General features: G+C 40.8%; 2 protein-coding genes and 1 long non-coding RNA gene across 3 annotated transcripts; all 3 read right to left on the bottom strand.

The window, feature by feature from the left end:
- Positions 1 to 9,101: 9,101 nt before the first annotated feature.
- LOC104445660 lies at positions 9,102 to 10,985 on the bottom strand. Its single transcript, XR_726035.3, has 2 exons — positions 10,637 to 10,985; positions 9,102 to 9,563 (listed from the first exon to the last, which is right to left on the bottom strand). It is a non-coding gene; the product is annotated as an uncharacterized LOC104445660 (long non-coding RNA).
- A 4,711-nt stretch (positions 10,986 to 15,696) lies between these two features.
- LOC104447551 (G-type lectin S-receptor-like serine/threonine-protein kinase B120) lies at positions 15,697 to 16,753 on the bottom strand. Its single transcript, XM_039305202.1, has 3 exons — positions 16,376 to 16,753; positions 16,095 to 16,302; positions 15,697 to 16,004 (listed from the first exon to the last, which is right to left on the bottom strand). The coding sequence occupies exons 1-3, from the start codon at positions 16,394 to 16,396 to the stop codon at positions 15,697 to 15,699; spliced, it is 537 nt and encodes a 178-aa protein (XP_039161136.1). The 5' UTR covers positions 16,397 to 16,753.
- A 290-nt stretch (positions 16,754 to 17,043) lies between these two features.
- LOC104445659 (G-type lectin S-receptor-like serine/threonine-protein kinase At1g61370) lies at positions 17,044 to 20,345 on the bottom strand. Its single transcript, XM_010059568.3, has 7 exons — positions 20,088 to 20,345; positions 19,912 to 20,013; positions 19,507 to 19,724; positions 19,213 to 19,423; positions 18,885 to 19,122; positions 17,573 to 17,723; positions 17,044 to 17,478 (listed from the first exon to the last, which is right to left on the bottom strand). Exons 1-7 carry the CDS (start codon positions 20,335 to 20,337, stop codon positions 17,176 to 17,178), a joined length of 1,473 nt encoding a protein of 490 aa, XP_010057870.3. The 5' UTR covers positions 20,338 to 20,345; the 3' UTR covers positions 17,044 to 17,175.
- Between the last annotated feature and the right edge of the window lie 709 nt (positions 20,346 to 21,054).

Below are 21,054 nucleotides of genomic sequence, written 5' to 3'. Positions count from 1 at the left end.
TGAAGAAAAAAATGTTGAAGTATTCAACACTGATCTTCAGTCTGTCCATATGATACTCTAATCTTAAGTGATATACCATTCGCTTAAGTGGACGATGGCTTGGAAGCATCACTTGGAAAACAAGCTTTGTGGTTCACCCGGCAACAAAAGAAAGATGCTCCAAAAGTTGAGGTCATAAGGGAACTCTTTCCTTGGAGAATAACTAACTCCCAATTTGTCAGAAGAGACTGTCCCATTGATCAGCAACTTTGCACGACATTGCAATCAGAGGGTGTTCAACCCATTAGCTAGGGACTGTGTAGCAGAGCTTGTTATAGAACAATGCTTCACATGCATTTGTATTGAACTAGATCGAATGTGGCCGAGCCATGCTAAATGCCAAGGTTTTATAGTATTCCAAGCACTATCATACAAAATGACAGCAGCAACGTTTAGGTGCGGGACATTAGTATTCAACTGTATCAAAACCAAACTTCCTAGCATAACTCACCATGATGGCTACACTCAGCAGACACTTTCAAACTAGATGTAGGTATCCTCCGTTTCCCTGCAATTCTGTTCAATATACAAGCGACCGAACAATACACCAAATGATGTCTCATAGAAGAGATAAGAATCGGAATGGAGATTCTGCAGCTGCTAGAGCTAGGATCGTACGCACGGTTACCCATGCTTTTCTCCACAAGGCTTACGACATCACCTTACAGACACTAGAGCGGCTTATTTGCATTTTGTGTCTCTGATCAATTAAAGTCTACATGCATATGCTACCTTTTGGGAGCAAGCAGCAAAATTCTGATACCTTCACTTGGGGAGATCGCCAAGAGGAAACCTAAATTTGAACCCGTCAATATATCCAATTACATCTATCTTAACTAAAACACTTAAGCCAATAAGTAATAGGCCAACTAGGATATATTAACTGCTCTACATTCCGATGTAGGATTTCTCTAATATAATTCACTCACACGTGCACCTTAACATTATTGGTATGAATGGACCCTTTCCTTCACAGATTGTGATAGCCGTTGGATTCCATAAAAGTGTCATTTTTCAAAGGAAGGCCCTGCTAATACACTCTACCTCAACTTGTGACAATCATTATTAACAAAAATCTTTCAAGAGGGACTTACAACCCATCCATTTGGTTTAAACCCAACCCTTGTCACTACTGCAGTAAATTGTAATTTCAATCGAGGATATCGAAGTATTCTTGGGGACAATGTTGCAGAATCCAACTGTGACATTCTTCCTCTGGCAGCATCACACCCATGTAGAGTTCTACAGCATCAATTTTTCGTAAAGGCTTCGATAATGATGTCAATGGCAGGTTAGCTGGTTGGAAGTCCAGAACAAGACTAGCTGTCGGTTCAATTATAGACCTATTATGCCATCTTCAGGGAATCTTGCAATGCATAGCTTGAATCTCGAGTTGTTTGGTTCTTGTGAGCGGGCTTGTCTGATAGTAGGTTTTCTTACTTGTGCTTATTTGTTCTTCTTTGCGTTCTGCTGACAGCAGTTTCGGCTGTTCGTTTTCATGGAACGAAAATTTTACTTCTCTACTGCCCGGAAAGGTAAAAGTATCCAGTTCGGATAAATATTTCTAAGCCATTAATAATTTGGCCAAACCTTTCCGATTGATACTCCTGTCCTTCAAAAGATCGTCAAAAGCTAAGCCATTAATCCCACTACTAAAAAGCAACTAGCTTTTGGGTTCTCAATTCTTAAGAGAAGGACACTAACAGTGTCATAGTATGATGCTCGTTTTGTCGTCGTAACTTTCCAGGCGATCATTTAAGTGCCATGACTTCTAAAAATCAATCATTCAAGTGACATTGGTCACTTGTGTTACCGAAACTATCACGTGCCATTGTTTCAGAATAAATAATGCGACGTGGCGTTCCAAATGAAGGGAGGAAGAATTGTGGGCACTGAGGACTTAGGGAGAGACAGAGAGGGAGTTCAAATGATGATGGTGGTGGTGGCCGAAGGAGAAGGGTAGACGGCGTGGCGTTCGGGATGAAGCATTGATTTTGATTTGCAAGTGAAAACAGGGGCTAGGATTTGAATTGCAATCGAATTTAGTCTTGAATCCTCAAATTGGGGCAAGAAAGGGCTTCAACGGCATCTTTAAAGGCATTTATTAATGATTGTTTGTGTGACAGCCCGAGTGGCGGTCCTCGGACGTGCGCAAGGAAGAAGTCCCTCTCTTGTCCCACATCGCCTAGGGCCTAAAGAGGGAGTCTTGGCCTAGCTTATAAGACTTGGGTCTCTCTAACTGTACATACGCATTTTCTTGGGGTAGTATGAGCTGCCCCAAGAGGAACAAAACTGTGAGGACTTAGTGTCCAAAGCAGAGAATATGTGTACAGTGGAGACCCGAGATATTATAAGAAATGTGACTACCAAACCCGGGGTAGTACGAAGGGACGGACTAATATCGTCTCGACAGTACGCGGGCAAGGCTAGGCCCTGGCGATGGTGCGCGGGGAGGAGGGATGGCGGTGCGTCCGCACCTCGGTCCCCGGACGTGCATAGGGAGGTGGTGCATCTCCTGTCCCACATCGCCTAGGGAGGGAGTTCTGGGCTAGCTTATAAGGCTTGGGTCTCTCTAACTGTACATACGCATTCTGAGGGAAAAGACTGTTGCTGGGATTGAGGTGCGTCCTCACCAGTGTGGGTGACCCATAGGAAACAAAACCTTGAGGGAGGCTACGCGACTCTGATGACGCGTTCTGAGGGAAAAGACTGTTGCTGGGATGGAGGTGCGTCCTCACCAGTGTGGGTGACCCATAGGAAACAAAACCTTGAGGGAGGCTACGCGACTCTGATGAGGCGTATGAGGGATGGCGCGACTCTAATGAGGCGTATGTACCCATAGAGGACAATATATTGGCTTGGGAGAGGGATGGTGATGAGTTCGTAGGTGTACAGTGGAGACCTGAGACTATGATGAGGCATATGTACCCATAGGCTGTGTTTGGTCGACCGGATAAAAACTAGGATATGATATATTTTATCATATCCCATGTTTGGTAGTTGTCTAGGATAGGATAAGGTCGAATATAGAAGGGATATAAATTGGATAAAAAAATCCGCGGGGGAGGGGGGGTGGGATAAGGTTGGATAGGATTTATTTTATCTGAAACATAAAATCCTACGTTTTTTTTTCTTTGTCGTTCACCCATAGACGACTTTCTGTTTCCAAAGTATCGATGTTGAAGCCTTCTCATCAATAGCTCTCCGATTCTCATCAAAATTTTACGAAAGCTGACAAATTTTCAAAGGTAAATAATCTCTCTCTCTCTCTCTCTCTCTCTCTCTCTCTCTCTTTTCTGAATGTCCAAGTGAGTCCTAACGAGTGGAAGAATTATTGAGTCTTTTGGTATAGAAGAAGCATGATACTTTAAGGGATGTGGAGAGTGGCTGAGGTTTGGTTTCTAGGTCCAATTTTAGTTGAAATGTTTCATCTTTGTCGTTAAGGGATTGTGCTAAATCGGTGCAATCCGAATCTTTTCTCCACTTGTCTTAGTTTAATCGTTTTTCAACTTGTCTTTGGTTGTGATTCTATTTCTTGTTTTTCCCTCCATGCCCAAGTGAGTCCCAATAAGTGGTAGAATTATTGAGTCTTTTGGTATGGAAGTAATGTGATTCTTTAAGGGATATGGAGAGTGGCTAGGGTTTTGGTTGAAAGGCTTCATCTTTGCTGTCATGGGATTGTGCTAAATCAGTGCAATCTGAATCTTTTCTCAGCTTCTCTTTGTTCGTTAAATCTAATCCTAGCAAATTGGTGTCGAAGTAGTGTAAGTTAAGGCTAGGCATCCTCTGTTGTGTGATGTGGAGACCAATGCTAGTTTGATTGATGCTGTGTGGTGTGAGTTTGGTTTTCAGCACAAATTGTTACCTATGTATATGTAGTCAGTTCCTATTTTTAATGGGTCGTGATCCATTGGGACCATATTGTATGTAGGCAATATGATTATTATTTGTTTATTAACAAAGAGATATTTGGATCTGAGCCAATTTCATAGGCAAATAGGAGCATCTCATTTTACTTAGTTGATTCGATATAATCCCGATTGGAAATCTAGTTAGGAAAGGGGCAAATACCCAAAACAGAAGAAGCTTAGAATATTTCTTGATAGATCAAAAACCTAGTCTAGCATATTTCAATGCTCGAAGTCTCTATCTAGTATACCATGAAACAATTGCTGTGGGAGTGATTTGGGAGTGGTGAGAATGCACGAATTATATACCCAAATGTTCGCTAGGTATGCTTGAAAGTTTGGCTTTGAAAAACAGCCTAAGCAAATCCACGAGATCAAGGATTTTCTCCTTACTGCAAGGAGGAAGGAGAACCTCCTTGAAATTTGCTGATTTGAAAAAGATTATTTTATATATTTTTTTCTATTATCTAATCTATTAATTTGTACTTGTCTAATGTTATTTTTTTTTTCTCATTAGAAATGGATCATAATGATAGAGAGGAAATTTCCACCATTCTTATATTAGAGGAGATGAGCCTCCAAATGTTGCTTTTGTGTATGATGTATATGCTAGTAGTGTCCACTGTTGCTGAAAGGCACTATCGCAAGCATATATTGAAGGATTGGACATTTATTAGAATCCAAGCTTGTTTAGATCACCTTGATTGCCTCATTAAGAGCAATGACTTGAATTGTGTGGAACAACTTAGGATGGATAGACGTACATTTACTCTACTATGCGAGTTGGCACGTACAATTGGTGGGTTAAAAGAAGATGGACACAGAAGAACAAATGGCCATGTTTCTACATATACTTGCCCATCACGTGAAAAATTGAGTCATCAAGTTCAGATTTATGAGGTCTGGGGAGACAATAAGTAGGTATTTTATCTTAGTTTTAAATGCGGTGATAAGAATGCATAGTGTGCTTCTTGTCTCACCTGAACCAGTTCCAGAGGAATGTGCCAACGAGAGATGGAAGTGGTTTAAGGTATGTTTGTTATGCTATTGCATGGACTAATTTAATACTTTAAAGAGAATGTTATTTTATTAATTTTATGCTAGGGTTGCTTCAGAGCAATAGATGGCACATTTATAACGGTACGTGTTCCGAGGTTGATAAACTGAGGTACCGAAATAGAAATGGTGAGATTGCGTCCAATGTATTAGGAGTCTGCTCACGTGACATGAGATTCGTTTATGCTTTACCTGGATGGGAAGGCTCAGCAGCGGATTCTAGAGTGCTTCGAGATGCTATAGTTAAACCCAATGGTTTAAAGATCCCTGTTGGTAAGATAAGCCTTTATCAATATATTGCATTCTATGTATTGTAGGTTTTAAAGGTTCTAAGACAATTAATAATATCATCATTTGTTATTAGGTAATTATTATCTTGTAGATGTTGGATACACAAATGGGGAGGGCTTTCTTGCTCCTTATAGAGGTACTCGATACCATCTATCTGAGTGGACAGAAGGTCGTACACCAAATTCACTCAAGGAGTACTTCAACTTGAAGCATTCTCAAGCTAGAAATGTCATAGAAAGATGCTTCGGTCTACTTAAGTTACGGTGGGCTATTCTTAGGAGTCAATCTTTTTATCCAATTAGAACGCAAGGTCGAATAATCATAGCTTGTTGCCTTTTGCACAACTTGATAAGAAGAGAAATGACTATTGATCCAATCGAGGCACAGTTAGATGAAGTTGCTACCACTATTGAAGATGTAAAAACAATTGATGTTGTCGAGCCGTCGAATCATTAGGCAACATGGAGGCAAAATTTGGCAGTACAAATGTTTAATGAGTGGAATGCAAGTCGAGGACATGGAGGAGTTGTATGATTTTATATTATTTAAAAAAAAAATCATTTGTTTTCCATTGTTGCAAGACTTGCGTTATAAGATGTTTTTTTTTTCCATTTCTATTAGACATGTGTAATATGGTGCTGGTTTGTCATTATTGAGACATATATTTCCTATATAATGTTTGAATTATGACTTTATCATTTTAAATTTGAAGTACTATGCTGTCTCTATCATTAAATTTTCAGAGATCGTTCATTAACGTGATTAATTGTCATTGCATCCTCGTGACAGCTGGAAAAAAAAAAAGCGAATGAACTTTGGACTTTATGCTTAGTTCTAATTGGGCATTTGTTTGATTTGGTATTGGACCTGTAAGAAAATGGAAACAAATGAAAAACTTGTAAGAGAGAAAAAGAATTCATGTTTCAAAGTGAATATATTGAAATTGAGGTTATTCTAAAAACGTTTAATGTTGAAGGGGGTATCCAAAAGATTATTTCAAATGAACGGAAAAGATTATTACGATGCGTAATCATGAAATTCGATGCGAATCTGTTAATTTGAAAATGATATATTGTTTTGGATGATTTTGTGAATATTAAACCTGCAAATTTGTACTTGCCTAATGTTATTGTTTTTAAAATATCCGAATTTAAATCTGTAGCTCACCAAACAATAGATTGGATAAGATACAAGGATATCTAACTTTAAATTCGCAGTTCACCAAATAGTAGATTGGATAGGATATGAGGATATTCGACTTTAAATCCGTAGTTCACCAAACAGTTGATGGGATATGAAGAAATCCATGGATTTCTTATCCTATCCTATCTAGTCCTATCCAATTTAAAAATCCGGATGACCAAACGCAACCATAGAGGACAATATATTGGCTTGGGAGAGGGATGGCGATGAGTTCGCAAGCATATAGTGGAAGACCTGAGATGTTACAAGTGGTATCAGAACCGACTCACAACCACGTGTGAGGCCACAGCGAGGGTGCTGTGCTCCTAAGGGGTGGAGAATGTGACGACGATGAGTTCGCGGGTGTACAATGGAGACTTGAGACTCTGATGAGGCGTATGTACCCATAGAGGACAATATATTGGCTTGGGAGAGGGATGGCAATGAGTTCGTAGGTATATAGTAGAGACTCGAGATGTTACAAGTGGTATGAGAGCCAACTCCCAACCACGTGTGGGGCCACAGCGAGGGCGCTGTGCTCCTAAGGGGTAGAGAATATAACAACCCAAACCTTGGGCAATACGAAGGGACAGACTAAGATTGCCTCGGCAGTACATGGGCAAGGCTTGGCCCTGGCGACGGTGCGCAGGGAGGTGGTGCATCTCCTATCCCACATCACCTAGGGAGGGAGTTCTGGACTAGCTTATAAATATTAGGTCCATCTAATTGTACATACACGTTCTGAGGGAAAAGACTGTTTGTTGGGATGGAGGTGCGTCCTCGCCAGTGTGGGTGACCCATAGGAAATAAAACCTTGAGGGAGGCTGCACGACTCTAATGAGGCGTATGTACCCATAGAGGACAATATATTGGCTTGGGAGAGGGATGGTGTGACAGCCTGAATTTTCAGATTTGTTTAAATAAATTGGGCTTTTCGTCGATGTGCCTATAGTACTATTCTCTGAGTTCGCCACTCATGAGATACCTAGTCTATCTGGGGAAGCAATTAAGAAATCTAAACGCAATGGACTTGATAATTCGACTAGAAATCGACTGCTTGACCGTGTCGATCTGCAAAGGTCATTATGGCATTGTCAGAATCGATAAGAGATCAGAGATAGATCGATTCGATTGAGATACGTGATCAAAGTGTGGATGATTCCACCTGATTGCAAAATTCTCATCAATCGACACTAAATTGATTTTCTGACGTTTTAGGTACTCTGTGTCTATAATTGAAACCTTGAGATTTTCACGACAATTGAGGGTCACAACATGTCGAAGATGTACTTTGTGACTCAAGATAAATCGATCACGGGTCAAATGCACCAAAAATTCCTAAAAGTGACTTGTAGACAGTGTCACGCTAAAAGCGTGCCGAATTGAAATTAACCGTGAATTTGAACCCGATTTCAGAAATTGAAAACTCTGTGGTGTCACAAGCTATTTTAGGAACGTCGACTCATTCTCCGAAAATTTTCAGAGAATTTCGAGGTTTTTATGAAAAATTAATTTGGACGTCACGGAAAATTAGCGGAAAATTGGATGGGTCAAATTAAAGGAAATTTGGACTCTTAATCCAAGCTTTTGGGTGTCGGGGACTTATAGAAAATTATATGGGCTTTTTCTTCGATGAAATTGGATCTTAATTTGGAGATGTGAGTGAAGAATTGAAGCTAAATTAAGTGAAAATTCGGAATCTTGGAAGGGAACACAATTTTGGCTTCAATTTGGATTTAATGGTGGTATTATCTTGTTAGAAAGAAATGGGGGACAAGCAATTAAGGCAATGGCTAAGGATTGAGAATATCGGGCCCCTCTTTAGCTTCATTTGCAAGATTTCTTCCGTCTTCATGCTTTGCTCTCCTTCAACGCCCTCTGCTTCTATTTCAACGCCCTCTGCTTCTATCTCCCTTTCATTTCTTCTTGTTCTTCTTTTCATCCGAGCAAACCCATCCCCATTTTTGATTTCTTCCTCACGTGTCTTCCCACCACCACCATCATCATCCAACATCCACCCCATCATCTTTCTTTCCTTCCCATCGTCTTCATCATCCATCATCCGCTCCATCGAAACCCCACACCCACGTAATTCTCCATCGTTGCCACCTCTCCTTTCATTTTCAAGCGGCCACCGAAGACCAGCAAATTCTAGCGCCCATGCGTCCAAGTCTTCACTAGAGGTGGTAAATGGGTGAGTCGGGTCGGGTATAGGTCGGGTCGAAAATGGATTGACCCATATTCGACCCACTTAACCCGTTTTGACATATATTCTTGTAATGTAAAATAAAATGACTAATACCCAACCCGATCCATATCCGACCCATACCCGAATCGACTCATATTGCTAAAATTTACTAATATTCTAAAAAAAAAACCCACACTCACTTTAAGCTATATGCTAATTGGATAAAAACCTCAAATTAAATTAAAAAATAGTAAATAAAATAAAAATTGTTAAAAAAACCTATAAATTGAAATATTTATGAAGAATTAGACTATGCACATGCTTCTTTTATTTAAAGTGAGCATACTATTGAGGTCAAATTATTTACTCACAAATGAGTTCATCATCTCAATTAAGATATGAAGCTAACATTTCCAGCCTCTTGAGTAAGAAATTCATGTCACCATGCATACGAAGGAATAATTCTTTAGCACTGCAGAAAGATACTTCACTTCAATGTTTCCCCTCAATAAGACAGCTCCAAGACACAATTCTCAGCAACTCTACCAAGAACCAAATTATCTACCAAATAATCGATTGCCCCAAAACATAAGAGGCTTCAGATGCGGTACTATTAATACATTCCACATTTAGAACCAAGCAATTGATTGAAGCAGCACCTACTTTGTGCTTTTCAGCTTGTATGAGCTTGTCCGCGACAAACTGAGGACTCCCGAATTCGCCAAGGCTGGCAAGACGAACCGGAGTCACCATCACTCCCACATTGTTGCTCCCCTTGGTTGGCTCCTCAAACAGCACAGTCGCCTCTGCTTTATCCACCTTCAATTACAACAAAAAACTAAACCAGCAAAGAATCTCCTCTTGGGGAATCTCCTCAGTGGCTGCTGACAGACTGGGGCCTGCATAATAAGGGGGAATACGTCATAAACAGTGGGAGGGAAGACATGCCTTGGTAAAAAATGAATGGTTGGCCACATAAGAAAAAAATGAGTAAGCCAGCTTCAGGCCAATGCAGCAAAAGACTTGGTTCAAAGGCAAATTCAAGCAAGAACAAGAGACATCATCTTGAAGATTGTCACAGACGGAAAATCCATAAACCATAGGCTAAGATCCGGACAGCAACATAAAAATCTTCAACTCAGCCGAGTGACAAATATGACATTGAACAGCATCAATGCAGGAAACCACCAATTCCACTAGACCGCAAGTGGAAACCACCATAGCTATTGCAAAGGATGAACAAATAATGCAGTATTAAATGGTTCATACATGGGCAAAACACAGGGCTAATCCAGTATAATCTACCCAAGAAGAGAACACAGATGCTATTTTAACATGAGAAACCATAGCATTGAGGTTTAGCAGATGAATTAATGGCCGTCTTATGACAGCCTTAAATATAGAGGTCCACCTATCACATTCAAATCATCCAATTTCCAGCACAGTGAAGTTCAATTAAAATGAATGTTACTTGGAAAAGAAAAAAAAAACACATCAGAAGAGCTTCTTATAATGTCATCATTTCTACAAAAAGAGATGCCGTGAAATAGCACTATCTCTGCATGAAACTGTCCTGAGCAGCAAAGAATCTCCTACTCATACCTCAGAAGTCAAGACAATGACAAGGTAAATGCTGTAAGGCATAGCGATTTTCTCTAATTAAGCGTCTACACCACGATGAAACTGCAAGCTAACTCCACCCGGCTTCTGAAGTCAAATATGCCGGAATACTCACAAAAGTATATCGGAGACAGATAAACGTAGCAATTGAGGAGAAATTCTCTCCTGCGCCTAACCTACAATGAGCACCAAGCCCAGTTCACCAATTTCACTTCCCATGCCCATAAGAACTCGACCAACCCCAAGTTTCCCTCTTTATCCAAGCAATTCGCAGAAAACAACATGTTGATCCAAAATAGCAGAACCGCAAAACGGAAAGGGAGAAAAAAAAAAAAAAAAAAAAAGGGGTTACCGATTGGTAGGCGGATTCGAGAGGATGAGATCCGACGACCTCGCTCTTGACGCCTTGGAGGCCAAAACCGCAGGGCGTCGGCCCGAACACCTTCGATTTCGTGGGCGAGCCGTGGAGGCGAGCGGTGGAGGTGGGTGACGAAGCTCGTCGACCTTCGAGGGAGTGGCGGAGGCGGGCGGCGGAGGCAACTCGGAGACGAGCCGCGGCGGCGAGTGGCGGAGGCGGCTCGGAGGCGAGCGGCGGAGGTGGGTCGAAAATGGGTCAGCGGCTGACGAAGGTGAAGGTCGAAAGGTGAAGGTCGAAGGGTCAGCGGCTGAGGAAGTTCATGTCTTCTGCGTTTTAAAAATGGTGTATGACCCATTTTCGGCTCATATAAAACTAAACTTAAAATGGGTCGGACTAGGTTATGGTCTATTACAACTTCATAATCCACATTCGATCCATTTGTAAAAAATATGGATGCAAAAATGTGACCCATTTTGCCACTCTAGACTCTCCATCTTCATTCAACAATTGAAGCCGGTATTGACCCAAACCTCCATCGAAACCTCATGTCTGCATCGCACAGCCCAACTCCCTGCTGCCAGCAAATTCGTGGACGCCAGCCAACTGCCCTCGTGGTCTTCTTCAACCGAATTGAAGACCCAGCGAAGCTGCATCCATTCGTGTCTTCAGCCATGTGTTTCCTTCGGCCAATCTTGTTGTTTCCTCAGTTGGATTGTTGACCGGAGCCGCTCCTCAATCGCACGTCCCTAGGCTGCCAGCGAAGCCGTGATTTTACCCCGAAGACTCCCACGCTCGAGCAAAACCAGCGTCGTCGCTCTCAGGCAGCCCACGATCAGCCAGCGAGCCCGTGAAGCCCAGCAGTCTTCAGTTCCTTTGAGCCCATCTGCAGCTCAACCCATAAGAAAACAGGCCCATCTCAGCAGATCTTCAACGGCCCAACCTTCAGCAGCAATTCAGGCCCAGTAGTTTTATTCTTGTTCAACCCATTAATTCCAGCTGCAGCCCATGTGAGAGTCAGCCCATCTCAGTTGAAGCCCAGCCCAAGTTGGAACAAATCTCAGATTTGGGTTGAGATTTGTTGGGCCGTTTTAGCCCGATCCAAATCCGTCGATGCCACCAAAAATTCTGATTTCGGCCATCGTCGCGCCACCATCGCAGTGAACCGGTCTTCGTTTTGTACCGGTGAGTTTATACTCTAAACTCTGCTTAGTAGGCTGATGATGTTTAAGGAATGTTTAGTTTTATTTTATTAGGAATTAGGTGGTTAGTTAGATTAAATTAAAAATGTAATTATTTAATTGAGCATGTTAGGTGGTTAGCATGGTTTAGCTAAGGCCTAAATAAATTGTATTATTTATCTAGAAGGTTCGGGAATTTTCTGGGTCCGTATTGGTATTTAATTTAATAAATTTGGCCTAGGTTAGTATTTTTGGAAATTGAAATGAATTAATTAATTAATTTTCGAAATTAATTATTTTTCTGGAATTTAGGCCGGGATAGCCGGTGATCAGAATTTCGTGTTGATTGCAATGGTGTGGTTAATTTATGCAATTTAATTTCAATTTATGCAAAGTGAGTACTGATTGGATTTTGGTATTTAATTACAAAAATTGTGAATTTCCAATATTTATATAGAAAATCCCGAATGTCAAATTTTAACACCGAAAATAGTTTTATATACTATGTAAAACAATGGGATTTTAAAAGTGAAAGACATTACATTTTTTGGGTCGAGTTGACCGTGTACCCACACACGACTAATTTACAATGTATTTTTAATACGAAAAAAATAAGCCAGGATCGCTATTTTAATCGAGGCATTTGTATGCAATGCACAGTGTCTTGGCCCAAGATTGAGTGGTCATGTACTGGTTAAAGTGAACCCATCCTAGCGTTTACGCCGAACGTTACTAAATCCCACTTTTGGGTTACCCATGCATTAGGGTGGCGGGTCGTAGTAGATTCTGGACCTAAGCTCCTTCGGGATAGCCGTCAATGTGACGTAGCTGTGCTCTATGGGGAAGAGACGATGCATGGCTATGCCAGTAGACTGTCGAACATGGATGTCGATAGTGCCTCAAGTGGCTTAATTAACAATAGAAACGCATGATTAATTGAGTGTGGCGTTTCAGTTATTGGAACTTATTTGTTGCTCATGCTCCCATATTGTCTGTGATATAAATTGTACTGACTTGCAAGGTGGATCTGAGACGAGGTAAGTCTCATTGATTGTATAATTGTGTAATTAAGACACTTCTGGGCGTATTTCCCTTCTAATTGGGGTTTAGAGCTTAGACTCGCTGAGATTATATCTCACCCCATTGTGGGACAACATTTTCAGGGTCGTCGAGTGGAGGACTTGGAGCTGAGAGGAGGTGATCGAAAGCGTAGGTCAGTTAGAACCACTTCTTTTTGGAAAGCCAGTCTTTTGTAATCTTTTGGTCATAGACTTTTGTACATGACTCAGTGTATATATAAAAACATGTTTGTTTGTGAATCTATTGTCCAACTTTTCTATCCCGAGATGATTATTGTTAAGGGATTTATAATCCGCTTCCGCATGTGCAATAAAACGAAAAGGGTTGGCGACTAGTCCTGGGAAGTCGCAAAATTTTATTGACCAGAGAAGGATAGGCACACACTCGGGGTTCGGGGCGTGACAAATGGCGATGAGTTCGCGCCTCTGCCCTTGCAATACGCGTTTTCTTGGAGTAGTATGGGCTGCCCCGAGAGGAACAAAACCGTGAAGACTTAGTGTCCAAAGTAGACAATATGTGTACAGTGAAGACCCGGGATATTACAATTTGAAATTTTATGACGTTAAAATGAGCAATACAAAAATTATGGTACTATTGATGTCCTCTTGGCTCATTTTGCCTATTGCATTTCCTTCTTTGACCAATACATAGGGCACATGGGGAAAAACTAATTAGCAATCATGGCAAGCCCTTGGCCACGCAGAAGAACTTACAAGTTTTTTGGAAATGGTTTTACTAACGAAAGGACAATCTAACACATGTAAGATATTATTAATTGGGAGGGAAAAAAATCTGAGACGGTGAAAATTTCAAACTGATTAGAAGCAATAATGTTATAAGCTTATGCCATTTATGAGGATTGACTAGCTATCAATGGAAACGTGGCAAATTGAAGCAATTGAGCTTGTAGCCAACCGGTAGGCCCGTCAAATGAGTGGATCACATCGGAATTGGATAGGATTGAAAATGATCCAATTCAAATTGTCTCATTTATATAAAATACAAATTTAGCTACCTTTACTCCACCTGACCCGGAATTTTAGAAATTTTTTCGCTTAAATTGTTACCTTTATAGAATGGATGTCTCGATAAATCGGCTCATTCAATGTGACAACTTGAGTTCGTATTATGGATGGAAGTGTAAAGTGATGATAAGGCAAGGGTGAATGAGGATGCTTGAGTGACTAGCAATGCCTTTGTGGAAACACCGACGATATGACTATGAGAGATGAGCCATCACCAATATCTCCAACAATCTACGATGATGACGCATGTGTATAACCGGTGGAGCTTCCAAATGTCTTACTTCGCGGTTGAGTATAGTATCAAGATGTCCTTTCTCGAGCATGTTTTAAGGTAAATGTCAAGTCAAGTTAACAAGCTCAACTTAACTCAAAAGTGCACAAGGTTCGTTGATCTTTCCAGAATTTCATGTCTTAAAGTGGAAAATCCATTGGTTAAATCATAGACTGAGAAAAGCAGATATGCACCGCAGCATGAATGCTAGATCCTGGATTGTACTTGACAGAACAAATATTTGCTTGCAAATGAATGTTAAATACACTTGCATCCTGCTTTATGCAACATGTCTTGACAGTCAATTCAACAGCCTAGATATGACCTTACACCATAACTGAAATAGCCTTGGGAAGTGAGATGAATCTAGAGCTTAATACATTTTCACATCTCCCGTTGCAAGTAACTGCGCTAACCAGCAAATAAATCCCAAATATATGAAGGGAAATAACAAAGCTCGACTCTTTAATTTAGGCTATTTGACCTTCTTCTCTTCCGAGACCGACCGTGATTTTCAATGGAAAAGTGTGCATGCATCCGGTTCTAGGCGAGTGCTCCTCCTACTCCGAGTTCTAATTACGAATTTCAGGTTTCAACCATTTTTCACTGTACAAAATGTCACGATCGAAAGTTAAAAGGCAAGCTAATGCAAACAAGATGATATCCTTGTAACTATTGCCAAGTGATATACATGAATTTAAGGAAATGGAGGGGGAAAAGTGAGTACGGTCATCAGTTACCTGAAGTGGGTTCGCGGTTTATGTTGCGCAATCTCTTCTATGAGAATGACTAGTTTTTCTTAAACGGACGGACTTGTTAGCAGTGAGATGTTGTGATTTCGGCATCATAACTCTGCCTATTCTTCTCCTCATTGAATTATTTCAGCTGCCTATTATGAGTTTTGACCCGGCACAAATTGCAGGATCTGCTAGCCCAAGCCTTGCTATGTCATGGCAATGGTGGAAGTGGTTGGATTGATCGTATCAGTCTTCCAACTTGAATCAAGGCCGGTTCATTAGGCTTTTGCTTAGGAAAAGTCCTGAGGAAAGCTTTCCGGTAGACAGGTTGATGCTGATCAGCTCCAATATCAGTACTCCAAAGCTATTAACATCTGATTTTTCAGAAAATATCCCATCCATGGCATACTCCAGAGACATGTAGCCGCTGTATGGCTTGGACATGTTATATTTGTACATAGGATGCCATACTCATGATAAAGGTATACAGATCATACATGTGAAGGGTTCACGATATCTGGTTCAAACAAAGAATCATAGACTCTAGGATGAGTGCACGAGAGGTCAGAAAATTGGAGGTTGATACTTCCAACTTGACAAGTACTGTTTTTTCTCGTACCTTTTAGCATTTGTATTTCAGCGCTGGTCTACAATTACCTCGGAGCGAGCTGACTTATTGGACCATTGGATGTACATGGAGGAGTTTTCTCGGTCATATTAGAGGACAAAAGTAGGAACATGCACGAGGGGAAAGGTGAGCGCATTATACGGCTAATCTGCTGTTTAGGTGACAAATTGCCTCATGAGTAACTACTCTTAAGGGGACGATAGAAAGCTTACAGTGTCCCAACAACTTTGTTAGTATCAACCAAATCTTGAGTGCCTTCAAATATTGCCCAAAATCTGAAATCTTGGGATTCATCTTTTCATCCAAGAGAATGTTGCTCTCTTTCAAAACTTGATGTATGACCCTGAGGAAAGAATTGCGTCGGAGGTAAAGCAGCCCTCTTGTGACCCCGAAAATAATGCGGAAGCATATGGCCCAGCTAAGTTTTGGCTTCTCTGTTGAATCTAAACAAGGTAGCGAACAGAAACAATATCTAGTTTCAGTACCATATTTTGTTGAAAATGGAAATTAGTTCTTCAGAGAGTGAGACAAACCAGAAAGAAAGGCATCCAAGCTCTTGTTTGGCAAGTACTCATACACTATTATATTTTCTTCTTCTGTGCAGTAACCGACAAGTCTCACCAGATTTCGGTATTGAAGTCTGGATATTAGAAGGATCTCATTCTTGAACTCTGCTATGCCTTGGCCTGAGCTGCTCGAAAGTCTCTTCACAGCTATCTCCTTCCCATCATTCAGCTTTCCCTGTTTCCAAATGAACATAGCTATCAGATCTTGGTTGATCTCTGTATTTCCCTCGGAGAAGGCTTATTTTTACCTTATAAATGGGGCAAACCATCCCTGCCCAAGTTCGTTTTTCACATTGAAGTTGTCTGTCGCAAGGAGTACGCTGTCAAAATCATACACCAGCAATTCAGATGCGTCACCTTGCTTCATTCACTCTTTCCATGCAAATTTTGTTAGCAGTTCCTCTGATTTGTTGGCTGTCGCCAATGACTTAAGCAGTCTTGAGATTGTCATTTTCCTAAAACTCCCTTTCTTTTTTCGCTCAAAGAAGGCTTATTTTTATATAGGATAGTGGGTGTGTGACAATGATCCTGGATCACATAATTTGGCTATTGACCATCTCCAAGACAAAAAGGTCCATAGGAAGACTTTCCTGCTCTCCTTTTCTTTTTCCACTTCTTAATCAAAACTTGATGGAAAAGTAACTGGAACTGCAAGGAGGGAGTATCATCAATTGGACAGGACACTTGAAATGACATCGACTTCTCAGAGCAAATCAAGAATATGCTTTGACATCAGAATTGTATCAATTTTGACAACCAAAATGAATGCGCAGTCACATACCAATTCCACAGTGAAGAACACTGAAAGTATTAATATTCATATTGAGATTATCTCGATGCATACAGACATTCTGAATTTCTGTGCCTTCGTGCACACATAAAACTTTTCTACTAGAGCGATGGCAACTGGGAGCCCCTCACTATCTCTATGTTTACATCATAGATCAACGTAATAGTGCAGCAACAGATTATTTATTCAAGCAGATAATTTGATAAACTCTGAATTCCTGGAAAGATGAATTAGTCAGAGACAATGCATATTAGAATTTTATCTTCCTTCAGCCATAGTAATGGTGATGGTATTCCTGGACTGAATGTATTCTTCTTTTGATTGGACTTCATGAGTCGTTGAGAGTTGAAATGTAAATGCTGGTTGCTTTGGCTGTGGAAGATCAGACTGCCCACTTAGCATTAGAACCACAGCTGACATGTCGGGTCTATCTGTGGCATGTTCCTGTACACAGAGAAGCCCTAATTGAATGCATCTCATCACTTCTGACAGCGAAAATGCATCAGCAATGGCTTCATCCATTAGGGCCAATCCTCTGCCTTCACACCACAAATGCCATACCTGTAACAACCTGTTGATTTTAGATTGTCCCAGGGATTACCGATGATTGAAACCTGAATGGAGATATTAGTTTGAAGTTAGATCTGATGCTTACATAGGTCAGGAGATTGAGATGCTGTCCATGGTAATCTAAACTTGTGTTCTTCTTGCTGCTGATAAGCTCCAATATCAGTACGCCAAAGCTATAAACATCAGATTTTTCAGAAAATATCCCACCCATGGCATATTCGGGAGACATGTAACCCCTGTATGACTTGGACATGTTATGTTCTCATACTAGGATGCCATCATCATAATAAAGGTATACAAACTTGTACAAATGGAAGGTTCACGAAATACAGTTCAAACAAAAATTCAGACTCAAGGACGATGGCATGAGAGGTCAGAAACCAAATGAACTAGTACTGCCTTTCTACCTTTTAGCATTTGCATTATAGAACTGGTTTATAATTATCTATGAACAAACTTGTTGAGAAAACTTCCCAATATGTTTTGAAGATTAACAAAACCTTAAGCGTTCCTGATTCATATGACAATCATTTTGAGGCACTCTTACCTAACGAAGAACTCTACTTATGGAAACCCAACGTCTGTTGTATGGGCAATGGAATCATAAGAAGATTCTAATCTTGTGATTCAAGTAGCAATCAGATCTTCTCATATCATATAGGTCCAAAGGGTGGATTGGATGAATGATCCTCAGTCCAACGATCAGCTTGGAGATTGAAGAGTATAAAAGGAGATCATGGTGCTAAAAGAAAACAACATTTGAAGTCTATAATTCTAAAGTTCAAAGAGAGCCTCGACATTTTCATACTTGTCTCTCTGAGTTGAAATTGTAATCTCTGAGAGGCTGTCGTTTAGAGTGACTATGTGAGATTAGAAGATACGATCACACATTCTGGAGAGTAATCAGACTTTGTAATCTCTAATTGATTCTCCATTGAAATCCAGCCAATAGGCTATTGGAATGAAAGAGTGAATGTTAGCTTACTATAAGCCGAACTACTATAACTGTTGCCACTATAACTGTCGTGTGCAATATATTCTATCCCTTAGCCTCTCTTTCATTTTGATTGATATTTTATTGCACACGGTAGTTCTGATCCCTGCGTAGTTTTCATCAAATGTTGTTCTTTCACAATATTGAACTTCATTGTTTTAAATTCAGCTTTAATTGTGCATCATCACATATTCATCCCCTCAAAGTGATAGTACTAGCCACCTCATAACTGGCTAATTGGTAACATTGGATGTAAATGGAAGAATTTTCTTGGTCATATTAAAGGACAATGGTAGGGACATGCATGAAGGGAAAGGTGAGCACATTAAACTGCTAATCTGCTGTCTAGGTGACAAATTGCCTCATGAGTAAGTACTCTTAAGACTGATGATAGAATGCTTACAGTGTCCCCACAACTTTGTGAGTATTTACGAAAACTTGAGTGCCTTCAAACATCCGCGCTAGCCCAAAATCTGAAATCTTGGGATTCATTTTTTCGTCCAAGAGAATGTTGCTCACTTTCAAATCTCGATGTATGACCCTGAGGCATGAATCGCGGTGGAGGTAGAGCAGCCCTCTTGCAATGCCCTGGATAATGTGGAAGCGGATGCCCCAGCTGAGTTTTGCCTTCTCTTTTGAATCTAAACAAGGTGGTAAACAGAAACAATATCTAGTTTCAGTACCGTATTTTGTTGAAAGCAGAAATAAGTTCTTCAGAGAGTGAGACAAACCGAAAAGAAAGGCGTCCAAGCTCCTGTTCGGCAAGTACTCATACACTAGTATCTTTTCTTCTCCTTCAGTGCAGTAAGCAACAAGTCTCACCAGATTTCGGTGTTGAAGTTTGGATATCAGGAGGATCTCATTCTTGAACTCTGCAATGCCTTGGCCTGAGCTGCTCGAAAGTCTTTTCATAGCTATGTCCTTACCATCGTTCAGCTTTCCCTGTTTTCAAACGAACATAACTATCAGATCTTGGATAATCTCTGGATTTCCCTCGGCAAAGGCGGCAAAGGCTTTTTCTTTACCTTATAAACAGGGCCAAACCCTCCCTGCCCGAGTTTGTTCTTCATGTTGAAGTTGTTTGTTGCAAGGAGTATGCTGTCCAAATCATAAACCATTAATTCCGACGCATCACCTTGCTTCATTTGCCCTTTCCATGCAGTTTCCCTCAGCAATTCCTCTGATCTGTTGGCTGTGGCCTTTGAATTAAGGACCCTTGGGATTGTCATTTTCCTAAATTTCCCTGTAATATTACAAACAAAACAAAAACGACTGATAATAAGCGTGAGAACATGAGAAGCAACAGTGTTTCTATTGTAGTGATTGCCAAGCTTCTGAAGCCATTGCTTTACCAATGATACAAGATTCTTACGTCTCGGTTAACATGAAATCACACTTAAAACAGCCATAAACTGCACGTCTTTTATTACCTCTCCACTTGAAAAGACCACACACTGAAATGCCAGCTCCAAATAGCATGATGCCAGAAATAGTACTTAGGCTGATGATGAGTTTTGTCTTCGTAGGTACACCTGAACTGGGAAAATACATTACAAGAACCACAGGCAGTGCAAGATTAAACGCAAATTAATTCAACCTTTCCAACCTTTGTCCACATCCACAAGTCGAATAAATAGATCTTTGCCTTCTCTAGAGAATTGCTGAGTATCTATGAGGTTTTTACACCAAGCCAGACATCCTACAGCATCGACATAAGAAAAGGCCAAGCACGAGCAGTTTCCCAGGCACCAACTTCGACATCCTTCTGCATCAGCTATCTTTGACAAATAATCAGCAGAATCAGGCAATTTCATATGTTTCATTTGCCAGAACACGTCTTTTTCCACAGTCGTCATAGCTGCTGCATGTGGTATTTCTGACAATTCAATTCCATTTTCCGAACGCACCCTCCGGTCCAGTTTCCTCTGTTCCACTCTTCATCTGACCTTGGTTTAAACCCTTTTAAGCAGCTGCATAAAGGTGAACTAAACGTGTTGCAAACTCCAAAGGACCACATGTTCCATAAATTTCACACCGGTTAGTTCGTGATACTTCCCAGTTTGTTGACCATCCATCGCCCCAACGAACAGACTCTATAGATCCTTCTGAAGAGATGAAAACATATCCAAAGGAGTTGTTGTAATAATTGCGGAAATAATATGTTGTTCCCTGGTCGATATTTTGCTGGAGCTGATTGCCACTCAGGTATTTGTTGCTCATGGTCGGCATTCCATTAAACTTGGATTTATCCCACTGTCCACTTCTCCAGTATGGACTTGATCCATTCCAAGCGAAAAGCTGAGGCGGTGTCTCCGATGTCACTCCAAGGACAAAGCTTCCGGGCGAAGGATCATCTTCACCTTTCCAGGAAATCAAGTATTTTTTCTTTCCTGTTTTCACATTTACTCCGATCTTCATGTTTGGCAGGAGAGTGTCGGTTGGCTCATCGAAGCTTTCCCACATTTTATTTGCATTCCCGTCTTGAAGAACAAGGTTTCCAAAGTCTAAAGCACTGCTGCAGAATAATTAGACTTCGCCATGACATTTGTAGACCAGACAGTATTTTGTTGCCC

Source organism: Eucalyptus grandis, chromosome 11, assembly GCF_016545825.1.
Source record: "Eucalyptus grandis isolate ANBG69807.140 chromosome 11, ASM1654582v1, whole genome shotgun sequence".
Lineage (NCBI taxonomy): Eukaryota > Viridiplantae > Streptophyta > Magnoliopsida > Myrtales > Myrtaceae > Eucalyptus > Eucalyptus grandis.
The sequence above is the reverse complement of the archived record's forward strand: the minus strand, read 5'-3'. Positions and strand labels throughout refer to the sequence as shown.

Excerpts from the sequence above, each read along its gene's own strand:
- LOC104447551 (XM_039305202.1), bottom strand. The coding sequence starts at position 16,396 with ATGGTTTGCCCCATTTATAAG. Across the intron at positions 16,303-16,375 it reads TGGTTTGCCCCATTTATAAG|GGAAAGCTGAATGATGGGAA; the intron begins GTAAAAATAAGC and ends ATTTGGAAACAG. Across the intron at positions 16,005-16,094 it reads CTTGGATGCCTTTCTTTCTG|ATTCAACAGAGAAGCCAAAA; the intron begins GTTTGTCTCACT and ends TACCTTGTTTAG.
- LOC104445659 (XM_010059568.3), bottom strand. The coding sequence starts at position 20,337 with ATGACGACTGTGGAAAAAGACGTGTTCTGGCAAATGAAACATATGAAA. Across the intron at positions 20,014-20,087 it reads ACTTGTGGATGTGGACAAAG|GTGTACCTACGAAGACAAAA; the intron begins GTTGGAAAGGTT and ends TTCCCAGTTCAG. Across the intron at positions 19,725-19,911 it reads TGGTCTTTTCAAGTGGAGAG|GGAAATTTAGGAAAATGACA; the intron begins GTAATAAAAGAC and ends GTAATATTACAG.